The 13,664-nt window shown below is 48.0% G+C and overlaps 1 protein-coding gene across 4 annotated transcripts in view; it reads left to right on the top strand.

Annotated features, from left to right (window-relative positions):
• LOC135205021 (mediator of RNA polymerase II transcription subunit 25-like) overlaps positions 1-13,664 on the top strand; it is a 95,137-nt gene that overhangs the window by 29,388 nt on the left and 52,085 nt on the right. For all 4 annotated transcript variants that reach the window (XM_064235276.1, XM_064235275.1, XM_064235277.1 and 1 more), the window contains exons 3-4: positions 5,743-5,873; positions 6,157-6,358. In XM_064235276.1, coding sequence (XP_064091346.1) covers positions 5,743-5,873; positions 6,157-6,358 — 333 coding nt within the window. The remainder of the gene's footprint in view (positions 1-5,742; positions 5,874-6,156; positions 6,359-13,664) is intronic.

Genomic DNA, 13,664 nt, shown 5'->3' with positions numbered 1-13,664 from the left:
GGACTGGACGGTCCTACTCCGCAAGACGCGGTTACTCCCGAGATACAGAGGAATTTGCAGAAGTCATTAAGCTGATTCGTCAGCATAATGAACCCTGCGGAAGGATTGCCGCTCCCACCAGCAGAGCCCACGTCTCTGCTCGAGTCGTTTTGGGGCCCGAGAGGGAACCCAAACCGACGGTGGGTCTGCCGCGATCGGAGTTGCTTGCCGATTCTGTCTCGAACCAGTGTCTCTCGTCTCCGGACAAGAAGGCTCTCTCAGTTCTGGGGTCGATCAAGCTACTTCCACCTCCTCTACTGCGACAGCGGCGTTTCTAACGTGTCTTCGGACACCGTATTTATACTCCTTCGGTCCGTCCTGAGAGGTTTCGACCTCGACGAGGACTGGAATGAGTCGGAGGACGGTATCGGCTCTCTCCTGTCAGGTGTCGATCAGCCCCACCCAGACGACGTTCACAGTGGCGGCAGACCCTTACCTACAGTGAGAGTTCGTAACCCTCCGCGGGAAAACGTTTTCTCCTGACGATACGTTTTCCCAGACTCTGAGAGGCCATCGCCGCAAGGCGATGGCTGCTCCTACTCTTCTCCAACTGCTAGTTTCCACTGGGAAGGCGAGCGAGTATCCAATTCCTCCCCCATTCCCTCTCTCCTTACGGCTACGAGTGAAAGGGGAAGGATCCTACAGAGATTTCTTTGTAGGATCCCACGTTCGGGACTGCGCTACCGGGGGGACCTTCGGGTCCTACCTGATGTAAGCCCCGGTCGTTGAGGAGGAATCCTGCCCCATTCTCGATTTCTACGGGAATCGAGAGGACCACCAGCCGATATCGTTTGACGAATTCGGTTGGGGGTTTCGCAGACTGCTTAGAATTCTACGGAATTTCTAGCGCATTCAGAGTGTTCGAATTTTTTACAATCTTCAAACACTTACGCGAGACCACGGTCCAAAGTGAGCGAGACGAGAATCCCCGATATGTTACACGATAATCGGGAACCTCGCCTATGCTCGAATTCCTGGAATTTCTAGCATTGGGAAGAAGACTGCTGCTGAAAGAAACTATCTCACAGTAGGCGACCAACCTGGAATAGAGGAGATCGGACGGGAATATCCAGTTTGGCTTGAAAACTATCGTCTTAGTATTCTGTTCACCATTGAAGCTTTCCTTCGAGGAAGACTTCTCCTTCACTCTCTTGATAGAGAACGAAGGTGGTCGATCTCCAATCCTTATTTTTGTTTTCTTGAAGGAAAGAATTTAGGATGGGAGGATCGTTGTTCAGAATCCTACAAATATACTACGTATATTAACCTCGCGACATGACTCTACTAAGCAGTGAATTGTCCGAGGGGTAGGCGCATATCCTAGTTAATCTATGGATTGCGACTTATAAGAGAAGTATTCTAATTGAACTGCAACTCGGGGTTGCCTGCAACCTCCCAGGAGTTTTCAGTTTCAATTTTATATACTTATGGTTTTGTCACGACAACACCATTTCAACTTTTATATTACCGAAATTCGTTTCGCCTAAATATAATTGCCCGAGCATATCTTTTATGCTCGGTAGTGTTTCTAGCCGAACGCATTCCTTCATGGAATAATGGATTACCTGGCAACTCAGGATGACGAGTCAGCGAGAGCTCAGGCTCAACCACTGCGTATTGAACTGCCTGATAGCAGCTCAGTATCAGCTGGGCCTCCGAGATGCACGGTCATGTATGTCTCTCTCTCCCCTGCTTTGATTGACTACCGAACCGTATCTCTGCCCAACAATCATGGACTTAGGTCTCTGATTAACGGGGATTCTCGCAATAATGAAGGACCATCTACTGCTGTGACGCTAGATTCCATCGCCTTCGACATTGCGAGAATTTTCAACAGAGATATCTCTTGGACTCTTTCATCTTTCTGTTTACCGCACGGTAACAGAAGTCTGTACAAGTCTCCCGCTGCATCGCACTGCGATAATGCGAATGATTTTGCAGACATCTGAGTTTGTCTTCAAAATATCTCGTATTCGTAGGTGTACAATTGTTCATTGTTCAACCCGAATTACAAGATGTGTCAGAAGACATCGCCTACCTCTCCGACCTGACAGCTCTACTTCCAAATGTTTCAGCCCATGAGAAGCAGTTCTTCAGCGGCTTTCACCTGTGTTTTCATTACCAAAGAACGCCCCGCGTTTCATTGCAACTACGACTTCTCACCGGACAGCAATGAAATAGCGGTTAGCGTTTTCAGTCATTTGTAAGCACAGGTTATGAATCTTGAGATCCTTCTCTCGATTCATATGTGAAGACGTAGGTTGCATTCCAATATCTACCTTCGTCTTCAACGGTACATAGTGTTGTTTCTCCTTAGCTGAGATTCAACAAACATGAGATGTTTTACCTTCAGGGACCTCGGTCTCTAGAAGGCAATTGACTTTCGCCTGTTGGGTACATGCCTTAAGAGAATCAATCACCTCGCTGTCGGCATTGGTGACAAACAAATACATTATTTGTTTGGTCTCTCGGCATAACCCTTTAAAGGCGAAGGTCACGTGACTTACTCGGATGCTTTGACAACTTGCCTCCTACCGAACGCAGTCAGTCGGCAGCTGTCAGAGCGCCCGAGTCAGTTACGAACTACGCTGTTGACTTAGTTAGGTTGTTACAAAGCAACCATTACTTCGTTTTAATAGCTTGTCAACAGTACCCATACCATTGACACCCACCATGGAGTGTCGGTGTCCTATCCACTACCGAGAACTTCGCTGCATGGGGATAGAGGATGCGAGAGACTTCGTTGCTAACGGACAGACCAGTATGGGTACTGGACATCACCGAAGTAGAGAAGAGGATAGGTCATGCGACTATTTCCTTCTTTTCCTCTGAGGAACTGCATGACTTCTCCTGCGAAGTCAAGCACCCAGGGATGGGGATCCGTGACGCTCGATTTCGTACCGAAACTTCGTATTCGAAGACTCAGAACCCTTCGGTCCCTGACGATTGGTTCGAGTCGTTCACAATCCCCTCCCTAATGGACTTCACCGCCTTCGATGCGAAGGAGATGCTGCCTTGTCCGCAAGAACTTCTCCTTGGCGCAGGTACTGAAGGCAGGGGTCTGGTCCAACCAGACCACATGCCCTTCCTTCTACCTTCGGGATATTGCCCACAGGTCCTTGGATCTTTTTCCTTGGAACCCGTGGTGGCTGCTCAACACGTTGTGTAGCGAACCCAGACCCTCGCAGCTGAACAGCATCGAGTCCTGGTGTGACCGTAAGAATGGATGGTGGAATGAGAGTGTGACTGGCTCCTCTTCCCATCTTTTTGTTCTTTCCCCTCTTACCTGTGGTTTAGATGGTACATGGGAGGGGGGGGGGGGGGGCGTCGTCCCCTGCTGGTATAAGGACAAGAATGCAGGTGAGCTACTTAACAGGCAGCCCATCCTATCCCTTTCACTAGGGATAGGAGCGGTTATATCCACCACTTCCTCCAACAAGGGGGAGGAAGTGGATGCCAGCTTGAGACAACCCATACTTTATGTTGCCTCTTGCAAACAGGAACAAGTTCTTGCTTGCTGGTACGAAGAGATACGCTTGCCTCTCTCTTAGTACTCGGCCCAGAGGTCTGACCATTGATCCTGCGGTGCACCACCCCGATCAATCGGACAGAGGCTTGGATCCCTCCCTCGCTCTTACGACCAGGGAGGCATTCCAGGGATGGACGAACACCAGTCTGTTCATCAAAAGACTCAGATTCCTCCCACCAAGAATGGAGTCTTCCTATTGTTAAAGGACCGATGGTTTTTGTATTACTTATCGGAAACAAATGACAATTTGTCGAAAATTGCATTTTTCCTAACTATACAAACCTGAGGTCCTTTACATATAGTCCCTCCTCATGCCACCCCTCACTCTGCGTATTTTGCATGGGCCAAAAGCAAAAGTGATTTGTTTACCCCCACTGTCGGACAAGCAGTTAACTACCGTTCTCCCCTTTTGTTCGAAGCTTACGACCGTTCCAGCTGCCGCTAGCTACTTCCTATTGTTAAAGGACCTCAGGTTTGTATAGTTAGGAAAAATGCAATTTTTGACAAATTGTCATTTTATCTTGCTGTAATAAGTAACAGGCCTTGGGTTCAGCTCAATGTCTCCCAAAGGAAGTAGAATTAGTAACATCAAATCAGAATCAAAACTAATAAATAACATCAGTAACATTGTAAAATTCAACAGAACAAAAACAACAATACAGTGGTCCCCCCTTATTCGCGGGGGATGCGTACCAGACCCCCCCGCGAATAGTTAGAATCCGCGAATGTTTGGAACCCCTATAAAAACGCTAAAAACAGCCTATTTTGTTACTTAAAACTTAAGAAAAACCACTAAAAATTTTCATACTTGGTTTTTTTAATAGTTTTATCACAAAAAGTGCATTTTATGATGAAATTGATAACAAAAACCAGGAATTTTTGGATATTTCTCATAGAAAAATACCGCGAATGCGCGAATTTTCCGCGAATAATGCAGGGAAACGTTCCCGAGAAAAATCCGCGAATGTGTGAGTCCGGAGAGCGCGAATACGGGGGGACCACTGTATATGTAATGTACCATCAACAGCAACAGTGTTTTCAGTATTTACAAAAATTCTGTTAATGACGTATGTACATATAGATAAACGTCACTATTTGGCATTGAAAAAAATGCCGGAAGCAACTAATCAACAAGGTGAGGCCGACACATTATGTAAGGCAAAAGAAATCCGCCAGGTTTCCCACAACAACTGAGGGAGGACAGTCAGGATAGATTTAGAAATAAAACACTCAGAAATAAAAGATTAGGTAAAGATGAAAGCACTTGCTTGATATTCCACCTGTACACCACACCTTGGACTGCGTTATAGTCACTGTACCGTTGGGTTTGAGTCCCTTTGCCTGAAGGTATGATAAGGATTTATCCCTTTTTCCTTCACTTTCTTGTTTTTTTGAAAAGTGTGTAGTACAGGCTGATGAGAAAGTAAAAATTGCTTGGTGGATTTCAGGAAAGTGCTTTCATCTTTACCTAATCTTTTACTTCTGAGTGTTTTATTTCTAAATCTATCCTGACTGTCCCCTTCTCTTAGAAGGGTTGCTTACCAAGACTAAAGAGTCCCTTGTATTCACTGGTTTGATTTTGGAGTGTCCGAGAAGGGTTGCGTGCCAAGGCAGGGACGTCACACCCTGAAGTGAATGTTGCTATGAAAAGCCACTTTAACACACTACTTGTACCCAGTATAGTGCCTGTTGTAAGTAACTTTGTTTCAAGTCCTCTGTTAGTGAATAACATTTTGTTACTGCTGCCATGGCCAGATTTAGAATTGGATTTGGTTCCCATTTTCACTGGCAAATTTTTAAAAAATCCAAGTTTATCTTTTTCCAAATACAGCTATTTCAATCTTAACATTGACAGGTAACTTTAGCACTTAGCCTAATAATGTCAAAGCTAAGAAATTCACGATCTTGTGAGAAACAGTTTGTGTAATAAAAATCCATAATTATTTACTAGTAAACTTATTATGTATCATGTAAAAGGCAGAAGGAAAGACTTTTGAACACGTGAACAGTGTTCTCCATTAGCGTTTATGTAAAACACCGATGAAAAACTCCATTCAAGTGTTTGAAAGTCTGCTTTTGTCTGTTACATAGTACTAATAAGTACAGTTTACTATATATAATTGAGAATTTTTTATTACACAAACAAAATGTCAAAGCGCTTATTTTCTTTACAGAGCAGTCTTGTGCAGTATGGAGGGGTGTTCTACGGAACTGAGCTATCCCTGCTGGGATCCTGGGGACAGGTAGAATCATTTGGTCCCACGTGCTCGGAGAGAGAGATCTTCAGTGCGATTAACAATGCGCGGTCAGTCAATTTAATAACTTTTATTTGGTTTTTTCATGTATCATTACTTGCTGTATTACTTTTTACAAAAGAAGTTAGACTTGTGCATTTGTCGATCGGTTTTTCTCCTTATACAGCGATTATTTTGTCGTGTGTATCCTGTTTCTAACATGATAATGAATACCTTTTAAAATAGGCAATGATAGTAAATGTTACTTATTAAAAAAATAGGAAAAGAAAAACATTGAGGCTTACTAAAAGCTAATTAGACAAGGTGAAACTTTACTTTTCTTAATTTTTACAGCTACACTTGCAAGAATTTGACGCGCCAGGCCTTCATCCTAGAGGGACTTCAAGCTGCCGTTAACTTATTCGAGAAGATGAAGCTCCATTCGCCGATGAGCGAGAACATCCAGCGTTGTTGTATTCTCATCACACAGAGTACTCCTATGAGCAACCCTTGGTCTCCAGTCAGTGCAGAGAAAGTGCTCCTTGAATTCAAGCGGGTGAGTTGAGGCCATCAGATAGTACTTCCACATTGGCTGGGCCTGGTCGACTTAGATAGATGATGAACGTTTATGTTGGCGTTGGCTTATAAAGTCTGTCCCCTTAAGGGTGCACTGTAGGCATTACCGAAGATTCTTTGCTGCATCCTTTCAGCCCCTAGCTGCAACGCTTTTCATTCCTTTTGTTGCACCTCTATTCATATTCTCTTTCTTCCTTATTTCCCTTGCCCCTCTCCTAACAATTGTTTCGTTAGTGCAACTGGGAGATTTTCCTTTTGTTACATTTTTAAAGCCTTTTTACTAAGTTTCCCTTTCAGCACTGAGTAACCTCAGAGGTCCCAGTACTTAGCCTGTGGCCTAAAATTTATATTCCATTCTATAAACTTCCATGACCAGTGAGTGGGTTTGATGCAGTCAATTTTATTCCAAAACTTGACACCAGAAACAGTAAGGCAACTTTTTCTTTCTTTTAAATCTGATGGAAGAGGTGTTTTGAACTTGATGTTGTTCCTACACGATATACAAGCCCTCAGTCCTTTACATATGGAATTACTTACGGCGTAGCTGAAATTACGGCCGTTAAGTCTTGAAGAAGGTGGTTAGGCAGTAACTACCGTGTGGCAGGCTAGCCTGCCCGGATGTAAACACTCCACTTTGCTTTTGGCCATCTTCCGATGAAGATGTGTGTTTGTGAGCTCTGGCTGACTCGTCATTGATCTTTTTTCCTGGGGGGATCTGTTTGGTTTATTTTTGTTTTTAAATAAATATGTATATACGGTGTTTGATATTAATATTAAATTCAATTAATATACAAACCCACTTTTTGCAATAGCCTTTATAGCCGCCTCTTTACTTGTGTTAAGAGTTGGTGGCAAAGGTATGCCAACATTATTGACATTCTTTCGCCCTTTAACGTGAGGACGAGATATGTATTTAATGTGAGGATGAGACATGTATTTAGCGTGAGTGATATTGATCCTGTAACGAGACATGTATTCATCCGAAAATTACTCTTACGCTTGGGAATTACCGAGGGGAACTTCAAAGGTTTGTCCTTGTTTTGTTTTTATGGTAATTTCTCTTCTCCATCATCCTTTCACTTACTATTGGATGAAGGTAGAAGAAGGGGCGTGTGGTGTTGATGTTTGGGGGATCTCCTCTCACTCGGAGGGCGGTGCCCTTGGATGCAAGAGGAGTATCCTTATTACTTTAATGATTTTTTTTCCCTTATTTTACAGACTAACAGTGGTGATTGTGTTTTCAGCAGTATTGGTTGGATAGCTCTTCGTATTGGTTATCTTAACCTTGGAATTGTACCTGTGACACGTAGCATGTTGTGATACCGACCCTTGAGTGTGTGTATTGATCCCCAGCTGATAATCAGATTCATTTACCACTACTACCCTGGAGTTATGTTACTGGACGAAGATGTGCTGCCCTATGAAGTTTACCTATTCCTGATGGTAGAAGTCTGGCAGAATTTGGAGAAATCGAAGAGGAAGAGAGCTCGTCAAGTGTCGTTATCCTTCTCTTCGAGATCATCATTTGTTCCGATACGTAATACAAACCCTCGGTCCTTTAACAATAGGAAGGTAACTAGCGGCAGCTGGGACGGTCGTAAGCTTCGAACAAGGGGAGAACGGTAGTTAACTGCTTGTCCGATCGTGCGCGCGCCCGAGAGGTGAAGAATCACTTTTGCTTTCGGCCGCAGGTGTGAAGGACGTGTTCGTCATCGCTCTCTGCCCGTTTCATCGTCGTATGCTTTGTTTATATTGTGTTTTCTACTAATGGTTTGTTTGATCTTGAAAATGAAACTGTAAGTACACTGTTTTCATTTTCATTACTTAATTATGAATCAACATGGAGCTATCGCCGTAGAGGCGGCGATTTCCGCTCTTTTCATGAAATTGAATTTAATTATGTCTCGGTGCCGAGGGCGGGCGCACTCGCGCCGAGTCATGTATTTTGGGCGAAAGTGTGTAATTGAAAGATGTAAGTACTCTTTTTCATTATATTTTTGCCCTGTGCGTTCGTTGCCGAGAGCTTGATTGCGCTCGGCACGAGCCTCTTATTTTGTATGAATAGAATGCAATGAAAGTGGATTCGCAATGCAGTTTTCTTTTCATTTTCATTTATTAATTGCATCAAATTTAATTTTGGATCAATTTCCGCTCTTACCCGGGAATTAATCCTTACGATTTATTGCTGTGAAAGTGAAATCGCAAGTGCAGTATTGTTCATTTTCATTTATAATTATGATAGCATCATATTATCAAGTTTCCGCTCTTACCCGGGAATTGATCTTTCCCCCTTTAAGTTCTATGAAGTGAATCGCAAGTGCAGTATTCTGTTTCATTTTCATATTACTTTTCACTGCTGTGCGGGGGTAGGGGAAGCGAAGGTCTGCCAGGAAGTCGTCGGAAAGCTCTCCCGCGACTCCCTTGGTATCCGATTCTTCGTCTTCTTTCCTGCCCCCCCGCTCAGCTTCCTCGTATTTGTATTTGGGGTCTTCCTTCCGTCGGGGTGGGGCATGTCTCCCCCCCGTGCGTGAGGGAACCCCTCTTACTAATCTGTCTGTGCTACCGCAGGTGCTACATCCGTGGGAGACGACCTTGGACAGGTATGGGCCACTGCGGCTGCAGGGCGTGCCTAGCATCCACGATCTGCTGCAGCGTCTAGTGAGGTCTGGGGCGGTGACCTTGGAGCGGTCTCCACTACAACCTTCACGGCCGCTTATGCTGCTTCCCCCCGCTGGTCTACACTCCCCATGCTGTGTCGGTGACGCCGTCTGCCGCTTCTAGGGCCGGTCGCCGCCGTACCGAGGAGGGGTATGCCGCCGCCGCCTGTGTTTTCTTCGTGTTGCCTGCCCCAGACTTCCGCTGTTCCAGCAGCTCGCCCCTGGACCGGCCGCCAGTACCAGCTTCCCGCTGGCTGCCGATGATTCTACGAGGCGATGGCTGGGCCTGCCGTACCTGTCGCTGATGTGGTTCCCGCTACTGGCTTGGCTGTCCCTTCTGTGTTTACCGCTGCCGCTGTTCCTGCCGCTCCTGAGCTGGTTGCTGTTCCTGTCGCTCCTGGTTCCTGCGCCTGTCCATGCTGGTCCTGCCCATGGTGTGTCTTCCCCAGTCCCAGTCCTTCCGGACAGGTGCAGTCGGGCCGTGTTGCTTCGGCAATAGGCCCGACTCCGGCCTGGATGGAGGACCTGACGACTGTCCTGCGTGAGCTGACGAAGAAGAGGAAGGTGTCATCTTCGTCTTCGTCTGCTGCTGCCTCTTCCCCTTCGACTTCTAAGGCCCATAAGCCGAAGAAGAAGAAGGCTGCCTCTCCCCCCTAAGAAGTCTCCTTCGGGAACTACTAAGGGCCCGTCCCACCTCGGTGGGACGGGTGGTCCTTCTGCTGGTCCTCCTGCTCCTTCGGGAGCGGGGCCCGTCTCCCCTTCCGTAAGGAAGAGATAGACGGGGACCAGAGGAGTATCGGTTAGCTCTGGTACTTCCTCGCCTGGTGCTAGCGGCGATGCCGCTACGCCAGGTTCCGGCTCGGTCTCTCGTTCGCGGGAGATCCCGAGTGTACGCTCTCCCTCGGGAGACCGTGCAGCCAAAGTTTCGGCGCCAGAGTTCGCTCGGCGCCAAGACCACGGCACGGAGCAGAAGGCTGGCGAGACCGCCTCAGGTGACTCTCGCCAGGCCAGCGGCCGCTCTCGCAGCGACCAGCTGGTAACCGGGTTTTCCCCCTAAGAAGACTCCTTCGGGAACTTCGAAGGGCTCGTCACACTCCGGTGTGACGGGGGGGTTCTTCTGCTGGTCCTCTTGTTCCTTCGGGAACGGGGCCCGTCTCCCCTTCTGAGAAGAAGAAGAAGACGGGGACCAAGGGTGTGCTGGCTACCGCTGGTACACCCTCGCCTGGTCTTGGCAGCTCTGCTGCTAAGCCAGGTACCGGCTCGGTTTCTCGTCCGCGAGAAGTTCCGAGTGTACGGTCTCCTTCGGGTGACCGTGCAGCCAAAGTTAAGACGCCTGAGTTCGCTCAGCTTCATGACGAGGCACGGAGCAGAAGACTGTCGAGAGCCGCTCAGGTGACTCTCGCCAGGCCAGCGGCCGCTCTCGCAGCGACCAGCCGGTACCTCGGGTGGTCACGTGACGGTCTCTGACCGGCCACGGGTTGAGGCTGGGAAGAGGTCCCCCAGGTCCCCTCGACCGACGGTACCAGCCTCGGCTGGTACCAGCGGTTTGACGTGCCGCGAGGACGCTCACCGGTCTCACCGCGAACGAAAGTGAGCTCTGCAGGTCACCTGACCGCCGCTCCCACAGGGACCGGGGCGGATACGATGACCAGCAGCAGCTCGTCTGACGCACGGGACCGGGGTCGACGTGCTCAGTCGAGCCGCTCGCCACAGGTGAGCGGCACGGCCAGGCCTGCAGATCGATCCCCACCGCGGGTTGGTGATCGGCTGCAGCCCCCCACGTACGCTGGTCCTGCCAGCGAGCGGGGGGGGAGCGTCAGGTCTGTCTCTCCACTACCTTCAACTTCCTCGGGCTACACCGGGAAGAGCGAGGTAGCTAGGAGTGATCGTGAGAGGTGCGCCGCTCACGATCCCGTCACGACGCCGCACGTGCCACGTATGGTCTTAGGACCAACCAGGACGTACGCGCAAGTGATTGGAGGCGACCGTCAGGGGGGGAGGGGGTAGCGTCAGTTCTGTCTCTCCGATAACCTTCAACTTCCTCGGCATACGCCAGGAAGAGCGAGGTATATAGGAGTGATCGTGAGAGATGCGCCGCTCACGATCCCGTACGACGCCGCACGTGCCAGGTATGGTCTTAGGACCAGCCAGGACGTACGCGCAGTGATTGGAGGCAACCGTCAGGATCATCTGTTGCTGGTCCTTCTTCTCTTGGGAGCTGCTCTTGTTGGAGGGACTGGATGGTCCTACTCCTCAAGACGCTGTAACTTCCGAGATTCAGAGTAACTTTGCCCAGGTTATTGCATTGATTCGTCAGCACAACGACCTGGGGGAAGGATCGCCGCTCCCACCAGCAGAGCCCATGTCTCTGCTCGAGTCGTTTTGGGGCCCGAGAGGGAACCCAAACCGACGGTGGGTTTGCCGCGATCGGAGCTTGCCGATTCTGTCTTGAACCAGAGTCTCTCGTCTCCGGACAAGAAGGCTCTCTCAGTTCTGGCCGGTCGATCAAGCTACTTCCACCTCCTCTACTGCGACAGCGGCGTTTCTACGTGTCTTCGGACACCGTATTTAAATACTCCTTCGGTCCTCCTGAGAGGTTTCGACCTCGACGAGGACTGGAATGAGTCGGAGGACGGTATCGGCTCTCTCCTGTCAGGTGTCGATCAGCCCCACCCAGACGACGTTCACAGTGGTGGCAGACCCTTACCTACAGTGAGAGTTCGTAACCCTCCTCGGGAAAATGTTTTCTCCTGACGATACGTTTTCCCAGACTCTGAGAGGCATGGCTGCTCCTACTCTTCTCCAACTGCTAGTTCCACTGGGAAGGCGAGCGAGTATCCAATTCCTCCCCCATTCCCTCTCTCCTTACGGCTACGAGGGAAAGGGGAGGGATCCTACAGAGATTTCTCTGTAGGATTCCACGCTGGGGACTGCGCTACCGGGGGACCTTCGGGTCCTACCTGACGTAAGCCCCGGTCGTTGAGGAGGGATCCTGCCCCATTCTCGATTTCTACGGGAATCGAGAGGACCACCAGCCGATATCGTTTGACGAATTCGGTGGGGGTTTCGCAGACTGCTTAGAATTCTACGGAATTTCTAGCGCATTCAGAGTGTTAGAGTTTCTTACGATCTCCAAACACTTAGGCGAGACCACAGTCCAAAGTGAGCGAGACGAGAATCCCCGATATGTTACACGATAATCGGGAACCTCGCCTATGCTCGAATTCCTGGAATTTCTAGCATTAGGAAGAAGACTGCTGCTGAAAGAAGACTATCTCACAATAGGCGACCAACCTGGAATAGAGAAGAACGGACGGGAATATCCAGTTTGGCTTGAACTATCGTCTTAGTATTCTGTTCACCATTGAAGCTTTCCTTCGAGGAAGACTTCTTCACTCTCTTTGATAGAGACCGAAGGTGGTCGATCTCCAATCCTTATTTTGTTTTCTTGAAGGAAAGAATTTAGGATGGAGATCGTTGTTCAGAATCCTACAAATATACTACGTATATTAACCTCGCGACATGATTCTGCTAAGCAGTTGAATGGTCCGAGGGGTAGGCGCATATCCTGGTTATTCTACGGATTGCGACTTAGACGAAAAGTATTCTAATTGAACTGCAACTCGGGTTGCCTGCAACCTCCCAGGAGTTTCCAGTTTCAATTTTATATACTTATGGTGTTGTCACAACAACACCATTTAAGCTTTTATATTACCGAAATTCGTTTCGCATAAATATAATTGCTCGAGCATATCTTTTTATGCTCGGTGGTTCTAGCCGAATGCATTCCTTCGTGGAAAGGATTACTTGGCAACTCAGGATGACGAGTCAGCGACAGCTACTGCGTATTGAATTGCCCGAGGCATTTCAGTACCAGCTGCCGCTTTGAGATGGACGGTTGGTTATGTCTTTCTCACCTGCTTTGATTGAATACCAACCGTATCTCTGCCCAACAATCACGGACTTAAGTCTCTGATTAACGGGGATTCTCGCATACATGAATGACCATCTACTGCTGTGACGCTAGTATTCATCGTCTTCGGTATTGCGAGAATTTTAAACAGAGATATCTATTAGACTCTCATCTTTCTGTTTACCGCACGGTAACAGAATTCTGTAATAGTCTCTTGCTGCATCGTATCTCGATAATGCGAATGATTTTTGCGGAATCTGAGTTTGTCCTCAAAATATCTTGTATTCGGAGGTGTGCAATTGTTCATTGTTCACCCCGGATTAGCAGATGTTTGAAAGACATCGCCTACTCCCACCACCGCCAGCTCTACTTCCGAACGTTCAGCCCATGAGAAGCAGTTCTTCAGGCGGCTCTCCCCTGTGTTTCATTACTGAAGAACGCCCGCTTTCACTGCACACCGGACAGCAATGAAATGGCGGTTAGCGTTTTCAGTCATTTGTAAGCACAGGTTTAGAATCTTGAGATTCCTTCTCTCGATTCAGCTGGAAGACGTAGGTTGCATTCATTGCCTACCTTCGTCTTCAACGTCACATAGTGTTGTTTCTCCTTAAGCTGAGATTCAACGTCTATGAGATTTTCTTGCCATCAGGGACCTCGGTCTTTTGAAGGCAATTGACTTTCGCCTTTTGAGCTTATGCATTAAGAGAATCATCGCC

This window comes from Macrobrachium nipponense, chromosome 48 (genome assembly GCF_015104395.2).
Source record: "Macrobrachium nipponense isolate FS-2020 chromosome 48, ASM1510439v2, whole genome shotgun sequence".
NCBI classification, from domain to species: Eukaryota; Metazoa; Arthropoda; class Malacostraca; order Decapoda; family Palaemonidae; genus Macrobrachium; species Macrobrachium nipponense.
The sequence above is the reverse complement of the archived record's forward strand: the minus strand, read 5'-3'. Positions and strand labels throughout refer to the sequence as shown.